This window comes from Pyrus communis, chromosome 8 (assembly GCF_963583255.1).
Source record: "Pyrus communis chromosome 8, drPyrComm1.1, whole genome shotgun sequence".
In the NCBI taxonomy this organism is placed as follows: Eukaryota; Viridiplantae; Streptophyta; class Magnoliopsida; order Rosales; family Rosaceae; genus Pyrus; species Pyrus communis.
The window spans coordinates 19,017,613-19,036,788 of NC_084810.1; the positions used below are offsets into that span (position 1 = coordinate 19,017,613).

General features: G+C 34.4%; 1 protein-coding gene and 1 long non-coding RNA gene across 2 annotated transcripts; both read left to right on the top strand.

The window, feature by feature from the left end:
• The first annotated feature begins 1,321 nt into the window (after window positions 1-1,321).
• Window positions 1,322-5,180, top strand: LOC137742244 (proteasome subunit beta type-4-like). The gene is made up of 7 exons (XM_068482061.1): window positions 1,322-1,414; window positions 1,502-1,566; window positions 1,778-1,854; window positions 2,721-2,850; window positions 3,008-3,167; window positions 3,296-3,481; window positions 4,781-5,180. Exons 2-7 carry the CDS (start codon window positions 1,505-1,507, stop codon window positions 4,892-4,894), a joined length of 729 nt encoding a protein of 242 aa, XP_068338162.1. The 5' UTR covers window positions 1,322-1,414; window positions 1,502-1,504; the 3' UTR covers window positions 4,895-5,180.
• A 9,712-nt stretch (window positions 5,181-14,892) lies between these two features.
• On the top strand, window positions 14,893-15,554 carry LOC137743769 (uncharacterized). Its single transcript, XR_011069528.1, has 2 exons — window positions 14,893-15,088; window positions 15,186-15,554. It is a non-coding gene; the product is annotated as an uncharacterized lncRNA (long non-coding RNA).
• The last annotated feature ends 3,622 nt before the right edge of the window (window positions 15,555-19,176 follow it).

Genomic DNA, 19,176 nt, shown 5'->3' on the forward strand with positions numbered 1-19,176 from the left:
GAAATCGCTAATGTAGGTTTCATTTGATGTAAAGGATTAGATTGGAATACAAAACATTACTTTTCAAGGTGTTGAAAGATGAAATATAAAGAAGAAATCTTATTATTCCAAGAAGAGGATGAGAAGGTTAGCAACGCGAGGGTGGAGGAGCCCTGGGCTGTCAGTACAACTTCACCATTTACAATTTGCATGACAATTACTAATCGCTTTTTTTTTCTTTTTTTTTTTTCAAAATGATTAAATTGAGTAACAATATTTAGTCTTAGTAAACACTATTCACATGAAAGTAAAATAAAAAGCAGTACTACGAAGGTTCAAAAAGATATGAGAAAGTGAGAAGATTGTACTGTGTTTCGGTGCAAGAAATGAAGAAGATGGTTGAGAATTTATAGGCAAAATTTTTTTTTCCATTTTGTATTTTTAATTTTATGTTCCTATGTTTAAAACTTTTTTTTCCGAGTTTTTTTTTTTTTTTAAATTTGTTAAAGCAAGATTAAACTTGTTCGTTGGATCCTATGATCAATGGAAATTAACACAACTCAGTGATCCACTTGTACTAATCATTGGAGGTGCCCTATTTTATAGAGTATTGATTCTCTACCTTATAAATTCATCTTCCTTTTTTTTCTTTTTTTTTTTTATTATTATTATTTTTATATACAAACGATATTATCCTTACTAAAGGAGAGTAGACTAAGCCTCATAATTGGCTAGCCATAATAATGTGGCTCCAATTCGTATTTTGACGAGAATTGAGCGTAAAACCTTTTACTTACAAATGAACGGTTACTATTAAGCCAGTACAACTTTTTGTGTTCACTTTTTTATAGAGAGAGAAAGATAAAGAAGAAAGTGAGAGAAGAGGAGGAAACAAAAGGGGACAAGATTTCGAAGGAAGAGAATCATGCTCTCTAATTTTTTAACAGATGTAAGTCCCCAACAACAAAAATTGGCGTCTCACCTCCTCTCACTGCATGACTAACGTCAGCTTGACGTCACCTCCCCTAGGTAAAGGCCTAGGCAATATCTACATGGGCTGTTAGTCCAGCTGAAGTTGACCCACCAGTTACCTAGCAGCTCATGGAAGGATGGAACAACTACAAACGACTCAAATTTTCCAACATTGTCATTAAAACTCACAATTTCTTTTAACGTCGAAGACAAGTTAATTTAACAAAAACGCGCAAATTATGTGAATTGGGCCGGGCCATATCTTATAGATGGGCTTAGAATTGTAGTCCAATTCCACCAACTGTTCCTTAATCCAATCCGAGTAATGTTTCGGGTCGCGATTTCTTGAGCAGAAGGAAAAGGAGAAAAAAGTCTTTATGTACCTCACTGAGCTTCAGAACGTCTAACGCTTTCTTCTCCCTGCGATCTCACAAAAAAAAGCTTCGGAAAGCAAAGAACGAGTGTAAGTTTCAAGTGCCCATTTGATTTCACCACCCAGATTGTCGTTTAATTGCTTGGATTTAACATTTGAAGGGTTTTTTTCGACCAGTTAATGGAGTCGAATCCATCCAAACCCGGCCTGCTGTGCAATCCTGAAGGCTCTCAGAGAACCCTGTATGTGTTCTAATCTCTCTCTCTCTCTCTCTTCGTTTTCTCTATGTTTAATTTCAACAAATTCTCTGTATTTTTTTTAATGTAACAGAGATTAGGGTATTTTTGGTTGTTGGGGATTTAGCTTTCTGTATGATGTTGTTTCAATTATTTACTTTTAATTTTTGTGTGTTTTTAATTTTTAATTTTTTTTTAATTTTTGAACTTCTTGAAGGTACCCATATGTGACTGGTACATCTGTTGTGGCTCTGAAGTACAAAGATGGAATCTTGATGGCTGCTGATATGGGAGGTTAGCTTCTAATTCCATTCACATTGCATCACAAAATAAAGCTTTAATTTTTTGTTTGATTGAACTTGTTGGTCAGTTTCTAGATTGAAAATTGATGATGTTAGTGCTGTGTATAACTTTTTTCTGGTGTTTGTTGGAAGGTGGGACTCTTTCCCCCTTTCTCTTAGCTTCTTATCGAGTTTGTTGTGGAATTTTCGGAGTTGTTCTTGTACGCTTATTCTCTTTGTGCCAATTTATCTTGAGCAGAAATAGTTCAAATTAGAGTCTTTCCAAAGTACGGTATATTAGTTTCTGTGTTATTATACATAATGCCCATTGTTAGCAGTTAGATCCCTACAATGCTGCAAGTATCGGGGAGAATTAAAACAAGCACAGAGTATGTGCAGGACAATGGGATATCTTCAATTTCCTCCGCATGTTTCAGGAAGCAAAGTTAGGCAACTTAGGTCCTAACAAGCTATTTATTTATTAAATCAAAGGATAAATGGTTGTTTGTAGTTTGCATCAATACTGTTTAAAGTTATCAAGAATGTTGCAGACTGTAAAATTCCTTTTTGGGGGGTACATAAACAAAAGGTTATTCTTTATTTTGTTTTTGTTTTCTTCTTCCTCTCTTCTTGCTGAGTGCCAGTTTTTTGCACTTATTGTAACTGTTAACAGTCTTTGTACCATGTCATGTATTCTCTATCTCATTGTTTTTATGTTATGGCCCATCTTTTTATCATTAATATTCATCATCTCTTTCTTCTTCTTTTTTATGGTTGGAGGTCTAGTACTTCATGATGCAAAATTTAGACACCCATGCATGCTCCTTTTGTGTCTGTTCATCTTTCTTAACAGTATCAAAATGATGGATTTGTTGATAGGTTCTTATGGGTCTACCCTGCGATATAAGAGTGTGGAGCGAATGAAGCCCGTTGGAAAGCATTCTCTTCTTGGTGCAAGTGGAGAAATAAGTGACTTTCAGGAGCTATTACGTTATCTTGATGAACTCATGTAAGCATTCCTGATTAAGGAAAATTATGAAGATGACCATTTAGCTACCTTTCTTAATGTTTTCATTGCGTTTTTTTTTTTTTTTTTTTTGCTGTTTCTTTGTATCATTTGCAACAGTTGGTTAAAGGATTATTCATTTTGAGTTTTCTGGTTGTAGCCTATACGACAACATGTGGGATGATGGGAACTCTTTGGGACCGAAAGAGGTACACAACTATCTGACTCGTGTGATGTACAATAGGCGTAACAAGTTCAATCCACTGTGGAACTCTCTTGTCCTTGGTGGAGTAAAAAAGGGACAGAAGTATCTTGGCATGGTAGGGCTCTTTGTTTCCTTCCCTTAATACTCTGTAGCATGTTGTATGGTTTTAGAACATATGTTTTTTTTTTTTTTTTAACTGAATGAGTTGACTTAGTTACTTGTTATATTTTTATTCTTATCCAGGTTAGCATGATAGGCGTGAATTTCGAGGACAATCATGTAGCAACTGGGTTTGGAAATCACCTTGCACGGCCTATTCTTCGTGATGAGTGGCATGAGAACTTGACTTTCGAAGAAGGTGTAAAGCTGCTGGAGAAATGCATGCGTGTCCTTCTCTATCGTGATCGGTCTGCTGTGAACAAGCTTCAGGTAGAGTAATTAATTATTGTTATTTGCTCTTATCATTTAGTATCCTTTGATACTAACAATTTTAAAGTTATATATTCCGTAATTTTTGGCTAACGATTCCTGAGAGCTTTCTAATGCATCTATCTGTTTATTTTCTTTAACTGGCATATAAGCCGCATGTGTGTCATCTTTTATATTCAACACTTATGAAACCTGATAAGCCATTTTCAATAGATTGTTCTTTTTGTTGCTATTGTCATCTGTGTAAGTACTAGTTATTTTACTGATAATAGATTGGGCTTTAGCCCCGGAAATTGTTTAAAGTGGGCAAAGAGGGAACTATTACTTGTTATTCTGATGAACAGGACTGCATGGTTTTGATTTCAATTTTGGTTTGATTTCGTTTTCCTATTTCTACCCAACAAGTTTTCTAATATATGTACTTTCTGTAAAATACATTGTAGAATGAGGTTCTTGGTAAAATTTAATCATAGTACTATATACATATTGAAGAAAGTATTTAGGTGATGGTGGTCCTTTTTAGAGGAAAATATTCTTCTTGAAAACCCCATTTGTCAGATGTTTGCAATATGCTTATGAACATCACATTATTTTCATTGTCACCTTCATCTCCGAAGAGGCATTGAAGGTTGGTGGCATATGATTGTGGATTTAGTTAGATGCCAGACAATAGTACTACCAACTTCCTATGGATTCCTTTTTCAATTTTTGAGTCCTGGATGCTAGCTACCTTGTATGTCCTAACTCTTCACCAAGTGTAGGAAGTGTTCTATTTAAGGTTGACAAAATATGTAATAGCTTTATTTCTGCATGTCTATGTTTCCTTACTCTTTCAAGTTGATTTTATTTGTAGAGGCCTAGTGGAAAATTATTTGCCTTCGGAATTCAGTGTCATTCATAAATCGAAGATTCCAAATTTCACTTTTATGTTAGTTGAGTTTGCATATATTCTCTTACATTAGTTGGCGTAAAGAGTTCAGTTTTTTAAATTAGTCGTACTCTTATGAGCTGAACCATTGGAAAGCAACAGTTCAACCTTTTTAAGACTTCCTTACTGAGTGGGGGAAGTTGTTAGCGCAGAAAACTTTGATCTTTATTATAGGTCTGTGAATAAAGTGATGATTGCACACATTGGATAACTGTGTGAACTAATAGTTTGAAATTAACACAGTAGTTGCAAGGCCAAAAAAGAAATGCAGCAATTTGTCTCTGGACGGTTCTTGATAATATTGTCCGCTGTAAGGGTGGAGTTTATTGTCTTCCTTGTAAGATGACACTTCTTAAAATTTGAAATTGCAGATATCTAAGATCACTGAAGAAGGCGTGACTATCTCGCAGCCCTACTCTTTGAAGACTTTCTGGGGTTTCTCCGCTTTTGAAAATCCAACACTGGGAGCTGAAGGATCATGGTAGCTGGATAGCTACATATCTTCGGAACTTGAAACAACCAGCATGGAGCCAAGTTGAAATTTGTTGTGTTTCTACGGTTGGAACTGTGAACTTGTAACATTGTTGACACCCGGGAATATATTTCTTGGTGGCTGGTTGGTGTTGAGAAACATGTTAGCGATAATTCATCGTTGGGTTTTCTTTATGTTGGTGTTGCAGCATCCAACAAGCATGAACGTATTGTAGTGATATTTAAAGCATTGTGTGCTTATTTTGAATTATTTGGGAAAAATGTGGTTTGAAATTCATATATTTTGTTAATTGTGAATCTGAAGCGCTGATCAAGTTTATTCGTAAATAATGCATGGTCCAAAAGCCCCGACAATACATGTAAATAAGTAGAGATTATCATAAACTCGTGATAATCGAGAGATTGCAGATCATAGTTGGATATTGTGTAGAGAAGTGATTTTCGCACACATTCCAGATTATCGTTGCAATGGATTTACAAAGCAGATCAGTAAAATAGATGCTTGCTTCCAAATCTTGTGGATAACACGGGTAATATAATAAAGGTAAAACAGAGTACAAATCAACCATCAAAATTACCAACTAGAAACCCCAGGAGTTGGTTGGCAACTTGGAGTGTTGAAATTGTTGCCACCCAAGTTTGACTCCCGCCCAACTCCAAAGGGGCAGCTCGGGACGCTAGTGGAGTTTGATTGATAAGACGACTTTGGGATGAAGTGTAAACAAGACATAGGATGGTAGACTCCTGTCTAGCTGTTGCACAAATTGTGGGCCAATTTGTGCGGCCAAGGTTTGCCGTCATTCGTCTTTAGTGTACATCAACTTCGGAGTTTCTCGAGAGTGCACAGAGGAGGGGAGAATTTGTTAAAAAAAATGAAAATGAAAACCAACTGATTCTTCTTAATCGAATGTTGGAAGATATTCTAAATTCGAATCACCTATCCCCGCTAGTCACAAAAAGAGAAAACCAAAATATTAGTTCTAATAGAAACATTTGGTAACCAAGTTTTATGCAGCTCTTCTTCCAAGCTTTGGAAGTGCAATGAACCATATCGAATTAGGTTGTGTACCTGCAAAACTAAAACTACATATTTCACAGTAAACAACAGACATTATGGTTAAGCACGAATTGAAATAATGAGTAGAACCTTATTTTCATCTGAATCTCTGGTTGCCAATTTGCCATGGCAGTGGTTTTGGTGCACATACAATACAAGGTTTCCTATGCAGGAGAGATGACGCCGTCGTTCCAATCCTAATACTAGGAACATGGCCGTCGGCGTCATCTCTCCTGCGTAGCGAACCTCTCGAATATTCTTTACTCTCCCCATATCCATGGCGGCGTGGTCAATGGCGTATGAGCTTCTACTCTGCTTCAGTATAGAACATGGTTTTATATATACAAACATATTTATCCAGACTGCCTCCAGCCATATATCTATTAAACATAGATAATATACAAATATATACAATCTATCCTAAATCCTATATATATACAAGGGATCCTCATTTTTTCAAAAAAAAAAAAAAAAAAAAAAAAAAAAAGATTAGTTGTGGGACTCACTTCACATTAAATTTCAACAATCTGACCAGATTATTTTGTAAGTCTTGATTCATAAATCATTCTTACAAAAATTCAACTCAATTCAGAACCATTTCCTCATTTAATTGTCTCGATGAAATTTTAATGTTTTTCAAAACATAGTGTTCGTCAATTTTTTTTAATTCTATTAGATGTATCAAATATTTCCGAATGGGCTAAATATTTTGCAAAATATGATTTATGAGGTGCAATTTAAAAAATAAACAGTTTGGCTCGTTGAAATATGATTCAAGCATACTTTTTTGTGTGGCCGGTGGAATTAAGTGCTTAAATTGTCAAATAAACAATTTATGAGGTCACCTGTGGTACGTCAGCACTCGGCAGTGCTATATAGACTATATAGTAAGAGCTATTTTTATGTCTGCCTTCTCTTGTCAATTAGTGAAATTTCATATTGCTAAAATACCAGAGGTTGCAGCGGCATGAACGTTGCACTAACAAGCAACTTGGTGCATGAGTTATGATCGCTTCAATAATTGAAGTGCTAGCTAGTGCGGGAGAGTTTCAAATTCCAAACACTAAATGGCGAATCACAGTTATGAGTTAAGATCGCTTCAATAATTGAAGTACTAGCTAGTGTGGGAGAGTTTCGAATTCCAAACACTAAATGACGAATCACAGTCTAACATGTGTACATAATTAGCTTCATAAAAATACAAAATAACACATTTCTACAAACGTATCAAGTTGTGCTTGCATGGAGAAACGCTTCTTATCTGCACAATGAAGTCCAAGTAGCAACTCAAACTGTTAAAAAACTAGAGACTTGGATTATCTCCCCTTCTATTTTTGTCTCCTCCCATCCCTGTCTTCTAATTTAGACCATTCAAAAGAAATAAGATGTCTTTGAGTTATACCACCCAAAAATAAGAGGAGGGAGAATCCTCATTGGAAGGGAGGACTTGTTGGCATGGCACGTCAAATTATACCTCATGCTAACTATTGCCCTATTGCCTCCCGGATCCTGGCCTCTTTGTTATGCCTTACAAAGGATAGTTCAAGTGCTTTGCTCTTGCTCTTAATTTGCGTTTTGCAATTTTGATATTATCAAGTTCAACCGAGATGAATTACTGATATATTTTTGTAACTCAGTTAGTTAAAAGTATTTACGAATGCATTCAATGTATAGAGTTCAATTCGGACCCCCAGCACTATATCACTTGTGTAAAAAAGAAACTGAATTGAAATTACTCATGGTCCTTAATTTCATTGCAAATCAATCATATATAATTGTTGTTTTCATTTATGATGATGCAGACCTCCAAGAAGGTTTGGACCTCACAGGTTTGTTTCAGCAGCAAACAATAATAGCAGATCGAGCATTAACAAGTGTGACCACTCTTTGGGCATTTTTGTGGTGCTGGGTGGCTGCACTGGTGGGTGATTGGGAAATGTGGGACATTAAAGGTTAACTGTGAAAATGGAATACGTGAATCGTATCCGTTTATCGTGCATCGTACGATCAGAAATCATTTTAAATATTTTTATTTAAAATTAAACACAAACCGTACTTGATAAAAACTGACCGCACGATATACGATGAACAAACATAATTAATGGATTCTCAATATTCTAAAAAGGATTAGGAAAGGATCCTGTTGGATGAAAATGATGAGATTCGACCGGCAAGTCATGCGTATGCATATAGAGGCAAAAGACCAACTGCCCACTGTAGGGGTCACCTTTCTGTTGCTCCCAAAATCGACCAAGTTGAAAGTTTTTAGCCATTTAGCTATTTAGTGTGATAGATAATTCATTATTCAATCCAAATCAATGATACACTGGTAATTGATCAATCAACACTCAATCATCAACAACCACGTTATTTGTTGGTCTTAACAATGTGTGACTAATAAGAAATAAGTATGTTAATCGACACTTAAACAGTAATCTAATAATCAATAATCACGTCATATGGTTTACAACATTTGCTTTAAAATGTTGGTCTCTCAAGCATTACTCATCCAATAATTACGATCTAGCCACTGTTACATGTTGGTGTGGGCATCAGGTCAACCAAATCGGCCAATCCGAACCATAGTAGCAGTTTAGTTTGTTATTTTCCATTCTGCACTCTTCATCTTAAATTCTAATTAGGCTTATCACAAATGATTCATAAAAATGACCAAACTCATTATTTTGACCTCACAATTTAAAAATCAATAAATGTAATTTAACTACCTCACATTAATATAGTCTCTGTTAATTTGTTGACGTTGCACATAAGAGTAGGCACACATTAAATGCAAATTGAGCTCAGCTCCCATAAAACCTTCAATCGTCGACCTTTAATGGCACAATGTCCAAATGAAAGAAATCCAGTGAGAAAATGAAAGAACCCATATGCTAGATTGGGGTAATGAGGAAGCAAAGGTGCTGAAGCAGAAAGTGAACGAGAATAACATGTATACATCGTTCTAAAAATCGTCCTAGGCAGCCGTCTAGGCACTAGGTGGTCTGCTTTGATTTAGTGCAAATCGTTTCGAAAAATCGGTCTAGAGCTAGGTGGTCCTAGGTGGCAGCGGTTTGGTTTTTTTATTTTTTAATGATTAATTGTGTGCTTTTTTTCTTTTTTAGTTTCATGGTGGTATACTTATGGAAATGGCCTGCCTAATTTGAAAATGATAGATTGACTACAAGTTCATCCAATTGTGAAATGAACTGGAGCACTTTTGAGGGATATATGCAAAGAAAAGAAATGAACTAGATACAACAAGATTAAATAATTTGGTCTAAGCCTAATCCAATTCAAGGATCATGAACAAGAAGAATTTAGTCAATCATATCCAATGCAAGGATCATGAACAAGAAGATTTTAGTCAATCATCCAAGAATACTCATCATTATGATTATATGCTTACTTTTTTTTAAATATTGAACTTGTTGGATGGATATACTTTGTGTATTCTTTTACTTCTATTTTTGCATTTGGTCATTCTTTTATTGTCTATACAAGTATAAGTTTTTTTTTTTATAAATAAGTACTTATTTACAAGATATACAATAAATTAACATAAATCCACTTGGACCGCGGCTATGTCTCTGCCCGCCGTCCGACTAGCACCTAGCGTTTTTCAGAACCTTGCATGTATATATACGTAAAGAGAGAGACTGCAAGCCTCACATGTACCTTCAACAACACAATTGCCGCCACCGGAGTGGAGCTTGGCTTTTGGTGGTTGGGTCTGGCAGACGGCGGATGGGGCAGGAGAGATGGGGCTAGCCTTTTTTTTCTTTTAAATATCCAAAAGATAATTTATTTATTTTTTCGTTGCCACATTAGTAACAAACAAAAAAATTTAATAAATTTAGACAGCACGAACTAGATTTATGTGAGGTAGTCAAATTCAGAGATCACATAAATTGATTTTCAAATTAAGGGGAAAAATGATGAATTAGATCAATTTCAAAATCATTTATGACAAAACCTTTATTAGTTTGTTCAATCTACTTGCTACTCTAATAAAATTAACGGGTAAGGAAACTTACAAATTTTGCATGAGAAAGAGGAAAAACTCACAAACTTTGCACACACGGAGAGAGAATAGAAGAAAAGAGCAGACTGAGAAGATAGAGAATAGAGTCGAATAGAGAGAAGAGGGAAGAAAGCGAACAAATGAGGGGGCTAGTCCATCATTTCTGGTGAAAACATAAGGGATGATTGACACACCCTGACTAAAATCAAGGCCTGACGGCCGACACACCTTGATTTTGGTTGATACTGGGAAGTTCTCGTGTGAATTTCTAGAAACAAAACCATGAGGGTGTGGTCGGGGCCCAAAGCGGACAATATTGTGCTACGGTGAAGTCGAGTCCGGGATGTGATAGGGGCCCGGATCAAGATGTGACAATGATTGATAACCATTTAGTTTTCAGTTTTTTAAAAATTGAAATTTTGTTTAGAAACTATTTTTAGTTTTAAAAAAAGTGAAAATTAAAAACCAAAAAGTAAAAACTCAACGCCAAAATTTGAAAACTAGAGAGAGTAGTTTTCACCTTTTGAAAACCGAAATTAGTTACCAAACAATATTTTAGTTTTCAGAAAAGTGAAAACAAAAACTGAAAACTGAAATCTTATTTGGTAACTACTTTCATTTTTCAGTTAAAAAAAAAAAAGGAAAAATTAGGTTCTCATCTTTATTTTTCCTACTCCATTGATGAAAACCTTATTCCTTTTCAATTTTTTATCAAGGTTCTTAGATTTCAATAAACGTCATTAATTATTTCAATAATAAAATATTTTTTATTTCTAAATATATTCATTTAGTATTAGAAACGTTACATTCTGTATATTTATATTTATGGCTAAATTTTTTATCATATATTTTTATTTTTAGTTTGTATCCATTTTTAATTTGCAACCCTTATTTTAATTTGTACCATTCTTCTTTTCAGTTTTAATTTGTACCCATATATTAATTCCTTTTTGTGCCCATATTTTTTATATTTTATTTGTATTTGTACCCATATTTTTTAAATTTATTTGTACCCATTTTTGATTTTGCTAAATGTACCCATGCTAATTATATGTATTTATTTTATGTTTTAAAATATATCATTATTTTTTTATTTTATAATATGTTAATAATTATGGGTACATTATTTTTTTGCCATAATTTTTGTGAAGAACAATATTACTCTAAAATTGATTTTTAAGTATTTATTATATTTTAATAATATTATTTGAATTTGTTTAAATTTCATAATTTGTGGGACATTAAATGCACAATGCATGAGTTAAATCTCTTAAATGAGGCTAAGGACCTCAATCAAAATATTTAAACAAACAAGGTTTCGTCTAACAATTGTGTTGATTAGGGATTGGAACCAAAATGATCCTTAAAAAAAAATTGAAAACTCAAAAAAGTAGTTTTCATTATTTAAAAAAAAAAAAAATTAAAGTAGAAAGAAGATTTTAGTTTTCATATTTCAATAAAGTGAAATAAAAATGAAAACGAAATAATTATCAAACGGTTTTTAAATAAATGATTCATGGCCACTCAATTTGCATGAACGTTCTTTAAATAAATGATTCATGGCCACTCAATTTGCATGAACGTTCTAGATTGAAGTTCCAGATGGGATCTAAAAAGAATCCTAGTCCATTCACTTCAGGAGATGAAGATACTTCATCTTGTCGGTCAGGTCAAAGACTTCCTTATATGTTATCCTGAGCAAAACCTTTAGCTGGTAGTTTGACCTTTTCCTCAACGGACTATATATTGAGCAACGTGGTGGTTAACCACGCTGGCTCCATCGATTAGCAGCTTCACTTCCACCTCCGATCTTAGTAAAATAGAGAAATAAGTAAGCTCGGGCATAAGCGGCACTCGAAATCTATTAAACAGCGCCAAGAACAAAGCCATGAGAGAAACTACTGATGATTGCCATGAATGTTGCCCTCGATGATGTGTAGTTGGTGTCGATCAGTTGGTTATGGCTCATGAGGTTTTATCAGCATATCATTGTTTTGCATAGCAAAGAGGAGACATAGGATTAGTTACAGTGATGGTCCTTAACTTGTCCCCGAGTTTTATAGCTGTCTTTGAAGTTTTCTCTTGTCGTTTTACGGTTCTTAAACTCTTTTTGGTGTGGTGGTTTAGTCTTTGTCGTTAACTCCATCTATTTTTTGTTAAGCAAGACGTTTTAAATTTGAATCTTATTTTTTGTTGTGATCCCTTGAATTCTGCTCATCCAATGCCCGTTGCCCATAACATTTAATGCTACGTAACATGGAAGTTAAACCCACTTTTAAGAATAAAGAAGTTAAAATTTTTGTTTTGTTAAACGTCTTGGATACAAAAAGTCCTACATACCCCTACATGTGAAATTTGTGAATTGGCGCTTTCTATATTGTTACTGCAGAGTATAGGCATGGAGAATGCTGAATGTTATTTCCAGCAATGGAGCAACTTAGGCATTATAATATATGAATTCACATCCAAAATGAACGGGTGAGATTTGGCAGAACATGTACAACATCGTAAAATAAATAGGTGAGATTTAAAGAAATAGATCTTATACTTTCATCAATTTCTTCCGTCCCATTAATATCTCGGTGCACTTAAAATCACGAATATTGGACCTCCGAGACCGAAAGTTAGGATGCTTTATGTGAAATTAAATCAAGATTTCCATCCTTGTCTTGTTTAAATTTACTTTCAGAATGCAATGTTATTATAATTAGACGTTGCTGTCGTATGTTTAACAATGCCATTGCATTACATTATCAGGGGAAAAAGATGACCCGAAGACTTTTGAGAAATAATGCTCATGTTACAATTTAGGATGACCGTTTCGGCCGAAACATACAATAATGCCATCAAGTTCCCCTCTTTCCAGAGAGACAACGCCCTGGCCGAGATGTACGCGAAGTAGTTTCTGCAAATGATTGACAACGGAATGCAGCCAGATTCCGCTACATAAACCTTTCTGATGGAGGCCATTTCTTGCCAGGCGGACAGTAAGGCGAAGACAGTGGAGGAGGCCCGAGAGTTTCTGAAACAGATTCAGCCTTCAGGATAAGGGGATTGTGCTTAACAATGGTGATTATTTTGAGTTCCACAACCGCCTCGAAGAAGCAGTCGATATGCTAAGATTGTATGACGATGCCACCAAAACCACCGATGAGGAGACGAAACAAATCTTCCTCAGCCGGCGCGCTGATAGAAGTTGAGTCATGGAACTGGAAATGAATATGTTCAATGGATTGGTAGAGGATGGCTTAATGGATGAGGCCTTGAAGCTCTTTGATCCGATCTTTGAAACGGGCATATAGCCGTTGGAACTACGATCGGGTCAAAGAGCAAGTGTAGTTTTATTACTAATCCTTCCTCTTTTCTTTCGTTACTGATTGCCAGCCTTCTTGATTTTAAAGAATCTCATATATGGATCTGCTATTCCTGTTACTTTGCAACCGATCGAGTTTGAATTCCGCGACTCAGAAATTATACTAGTTTAAGATATCGCGTTATTAAGAAATATTTTGATATTGTTAGTTTGTAATATTACATTGTACCATGTGTTCTAGTTTTGTGCAACTCAAGTTTGGGCTTTGCTCACACATTTGTTTTCACTTGTGAATGATCTTAACTAGTTAAATATCAATTGTTCACTCGTTAAAAAAAAAAGTGCACACAAAATTTCCACCTTTAGTTTGCTTCATTCTTTATAATATCTTTACCTTCTGATATCAAATTTTATAATTTTATTTCCAACTTTCGGATGGATCCGGCCGTACTAATTGCTCAAGGTTAATTATGAAATTATATTAAAATTGTTAGATGACTAAACAATTTTTAAATTTGGTCAATAGACGATTTTGATTATAAATTCACATTGTTAAATAAGAACGAGTAGCTAGCATTTCTAATATAAGTATTCAGGGTTTAGTAGTTGCAAATTGAACTTTTTGCTAACCAAGTATGGAAATTAGTTATGCTCTTTTATATTTTGTACCAAAACTAAACTGATCTGAATCGAAAGTTTCAATATAAGTAATAAGGGTTTAGTGGTTGCAAATTAAACTTTCTGCTAACCGAGTTTGAAAGTAATTTGTGCTTTTTTTATGTTTTATACCAAACTAAACCGATCCGAACCGAAAGTCTCAATATAAGTATTGAGAGTTTACTAGTTGCAAATTAAACTTTCTGCTAACCGAGTTTGAAAATTATTTATGCTTTTTTATATTTTATACCAAACGAAACCTATCTAAACAGTCTCAATATAAGATTGGGTTAAATAACGTTGACACATATGAAAACCGAATGGAACTTAATATCGTATTTAATGCAAATTAACGATTTCACTACACATGATACCCTCTTATTGGAATTCAGAATATTGCTAGTTTGATATTATACCAACATATTTAACCCAAATGGGAATTACACTTCTACAATAGGTCGAAAAATTTGAATGTAATATCAATATATTGAACTCATAAGTGTGATATCAATATATATGAACATTCTTTAACTATATTGAAAATATAATTTAAGAATGTTCATTTTTATTAAGATTTCAAGTTCGACTCTCCCAACCGAGTTGTTTGGACCTCCTCTTTTCACAACATTGGACTGCTCTTAACATATACGTTGGGCTTATTTTTTAGGTCCAAATTACATCAAGCCAAATGTTGCCTAGTACTCAAATGGCAAAGGAAATGAGAGTCCATGTCTCTTACCATGTGGCACAATCTCCATCTTAACCTGCACAGTAAATAGCAAAGGACCCAAGAATGCTTCTTGTATTTGCTATTCTCTTCTTCTTCACTGTCTGTCCCCTTTCTGCAATTAGATAGGTCATAGATCCAGCCGACTTTTGCATTTATTTCATCTTTGGAGCCTCACCAACTCAACTCCTCTCCATCCCTCCCTATATTATAAATCCCCATCCCAAAATTCACCAAAAACACATACAATAATTTCTCCCAATAATTTTCTCCTCACAGCCATCCAAAAAAAAAAACCCAAAAAAAAAAAAAAAGAACAGAAAATGCAGTCCATGTTTAACCTCCATGGCAGCTTTGGCCTTCCTCTCTGTGTTTCAGGGATAACCCATCACCATCTCACCTTTTCTAAGGAGTATGAACTTCTTTTCCCTCTCTAAAGCTCTCTCTTTCCATTTTTCAGAATATATTATTGGGTTTTGATTATTTTTTGTGGGTGGTTTTTGTTTTAGGATGGTAGATCATGATCGCAGGAGGGAAGCCATGAGAAGGAAGAGATCGCAAGCCAGGGCAGCTCTGCATGCAAATCAAGAAGTGGGTTTTGAAATTAGAAGTGAAAGAGTTGCAGAAGAAGAGATCAAGTTTGATGATGATGGAGATCTAGCTACTGCACTACATGATCTGTGTTGCAGTTATTTGGCTTGTACTGCAAAAGCTGCATAAGCTTATTAGCTTATTAAATTTAATCTTAATTAATATTATGTGTTTTATGAACCTACTTAATTTGGATTATGAATTAATGTTAAATGATATATGAAGGATTTGATGATTTTTTTATTTTTATTTTTTAACATATATTTGGAGTTTTTTTATTATTTTTATTTCGGGTCAGATTTTGGAGTTTATGCTTGATCAGGGTTTTTTTGGCGTTTTTTGCTTTATGAAGTTTTGGGTTATTTGCCTTTGATTTGTCGTTCTTCTTGTTTGCTGGTTGCTGTTGGCACACTGTTGTTGTACCATTGTTCAAACAAAGAACGATCATCTTGACCATTAAACAAAGCAAAGAACACTCGTCACATGAGCATGAGCAATGCATCCATCCATTCATTCATCCATCCATATTTTGAATTTGATCCAACTTCAAATTCTTACGTTGACCATAAAAAGAAAAGTTTATAACGAGGTGATTTTTACACCTTTTTTGGACTTTTCGTATGCTTCTTTCTATTTTGGTTTTTATTCAAATATTCTATGAGATTTGAAATCAATAGAAGTGATCCCTGAGTTTGTTTATTATCAATTATTTTGATCATTTCGTGAAAAATCTCTAATAATTAAGAACTAAGATGACAAAAATACCCAAAAATTTAACGAACAATGGGCCGAATGATATGACAAAATTAAGGGTATTTTTGTTATTTTCTCCTTATTTAACGAAAATTTGTCATAAAATGTCCAAAGTAATCAACGGTGGAAAGACTCAGGCTTCAGTTGTATCAATTTTAAATCACATGGACCAAAACGAAGAGTTATGCCAATCTCAGAAATCATTTTGACTATAAAACCTTTTATTTTTGTCGTCGGATTGAATAAATCAAATAGAACAACATACAAGATTGAGCAAGGGTGAGTAAAAAACTAAAAACAGTGTTTGTTTATCATTTCTCAAGCTAGTAAAAGTGAATCTAATCTGCATCCGAAATCATGTATTTGATTTAATTACTCCTTCTTTATGTAAGAACTAAAAGTAAAATCTCGATCATTTGTCTGCAAATCATTGAAAAACTTAGAGAGGAAGATTATATGACAATGGATGTCCCACATACTTCCTTAGAGTCCCCTTCTCTCAAGGCATCAGCTTTTCAACCATTTGTAAGTTTGCCTGCAAATCATTGAAAAACTCAGAGAGGAGATTATAGGACAATGGATGTCCCACATACTTCCTTAGAGTCCGTTTCTCTCAAGGCATCAGATTTTCAACCAATTGTAAATTTTAGTTCTCTTATCCTTTTCTATGGGTAGAAATATATTTCCTCTTTTCCTTTTGTTTTCGATTTTCATTCATGTGAGGTTTAAAGCTTGGCTAAGCAAAAGGAGGATGACGAGAGTCCAACTCTTGACGTGAGCATAGAAACCACAAATGCTCTGGTACTAGTTACAATTATTAGCATGGATTCGTTTATTTTTTAAGACGAGAATCAATGGATTAAAATATACGAAATCTAGTAATCCAAGTGCTATATCCAAGAATTATATTGATATATATATATATATATATATATATATATATATATATAAATATATAGAACCGATCAAAGGTCCTTTTGAAATTAGTTATGAAGCCGATACGAACGAGTTTCACGGTTAAAAGATTCAAGCTCATATGATTATGGATTGAGAATGGATTGCATAAAATCAAATTTCTTGTTATATGATAGATTAGGGGTGGAGTTGGAGTACGCTTGAATTCAAGCTCCTAAAGCATTAATTTCATGTGTCCTGGAAGAAAAGAAAAGGGTTGGTCCAAATAATAAATTGATTACAAAATAGTTGCATTATTTTTAGTGGTTGCCTATTTTGGTCCTTTTATTGAAGTTAGGCTTTTAACTTTCAAAAAATATGTTAACAAAGAGGATAATTGTGGTGTTAGCTATAAAAGTTGATAGATTTAATCATGAACGCAATTCAATTTAGTTGATTTTTTGTTCGAACAGATCACAGTGTCAGATGTGTTAGCAAGAACATTTTCTGCACGGATAAAAACCAAGTTAATACGGCGTTTCGTAAACTAGTATATCAGTGAAATGACTCGTCAAATGGAGACGTGTAAAAAAAAAAATGTAAATCATATAATTCAGTCTTGTCCCTTACAACCAATTGTTTTTTAAAGTGAAAAATTAGTTTTATTTGTTCAGTTAGTCTTTTTTTACTAAAAGTTTAGGGTGAGGGGACACTTACAGAGGGATCTTAGCAATTTTTTGGTTTTTACAAATCGCTCACTAGGATAGATTTCCTGCTGAACTCGAACTTAGATATTGGTCTAACAAAGAGAATGATCCTTATCAATTCAATCAACTCTCGTTGGCGGATTTAGTTAGTTTAATGTTGAATAAAGAAACAGTTCCAAACTCAATCGGCCTATTTGAATTTGGTGGATATGTCTGTTTTGCAACATAAATGCTTACTCCACGACAAAAAGGGTCAATGAGTTGCGTGGCGGCATATTTACGGTAGACTGGAAAAACAGGTGATTTACTGAAATGTCGTTCTAAAATACTTACGTGCTATTCTATCAATTTTTGTAGTGACTTTCAAAAATTTGAGGAACTTGATGATTAGTTTTCTTGGGGGTGTTGGGACTTGGGACAATCAACATGTGGAAGACATGAAGTAATGGTATTATGAGATTATTGTGTGGTCCTTCAGCTAGACCACTTCCGCCCCCACCATTAGTCCTACCGTCAACTTTTTCGCTTCCTTCGTCTATTTAAAAAAGTTTTTTTAGATAAAATAGTATTATGAGATTATTTATCAAATTGAGGTTATTTTTGTTATTTTGGTCCTTAGTTAATAGAAAATTTTTACAAAAAGATCAAAATGATTGATGATGGATAAACTCAAGGACCACTTCTATCGATTTCAAATCTCAGGGACCGAAGTGAGGAACTATACAAATCTCAAGGATCATTTTGGCCCAAACAACGGAAATGCAAAAGAGAAGAGCAAAGATTCCCGACCCAGAGTATGTTATTGACTCAACCACAAATCTATTGAATGCATGTAGCTTGCTTACTCTCAGCCACTAGTTAGAAGAAGGAAATCCCTTGACTTCACTTATGCCCTTATGGGTGCAGTACAGAAAGCAAGTGAGGCAGCCTAAGATTCCATTTGAAGTAAGGTGACAGGATTCGATGTTGCATTTTTCATGCATTATTGGTAACCAACTCCATATCCAGTTTTTAAGTTGAGCTAACGAGTGTATTGGGTTCATAAGAAAAATATCAGATTGAAATCTCAAATCCATATCATGTTAATTTACGTTTGATTGAAATCTCAAAAAATATCATAATATAGATTTGATATAACGACAACATAAGTGTTATAACAATTACAAACTTGATATAGCAGTTGAAACTAAAAGAAAAGAATGTCGAAAACTGACAGTATGAAGAGATTGGCTTGCAGATATATACTATTCAAGTTCATGTTCATAGACGAGCCATTACTTAGTGAGATTTATCTCCTTTTGTAAGGATTAATGCGTAAACAAAAAAATTTAGAAAAAAAAAAAGCTTCCTTAATCCTATCCGCGTTGTTGCAGTGTCTGTTTCTCTCCTCTTCTCACATAATTAAATGTGAACAGAGACACATATACCATGGAGGATAAGGAAGTGTTTTCTGTACTCGCATGCATGATTGTGGGCCAAAATTGCCGCCAATTAAGTGTGAGGATGACGGATATAGTTTGGGATGGTTTTTCCTTACCATAGTATTAATTTAAAA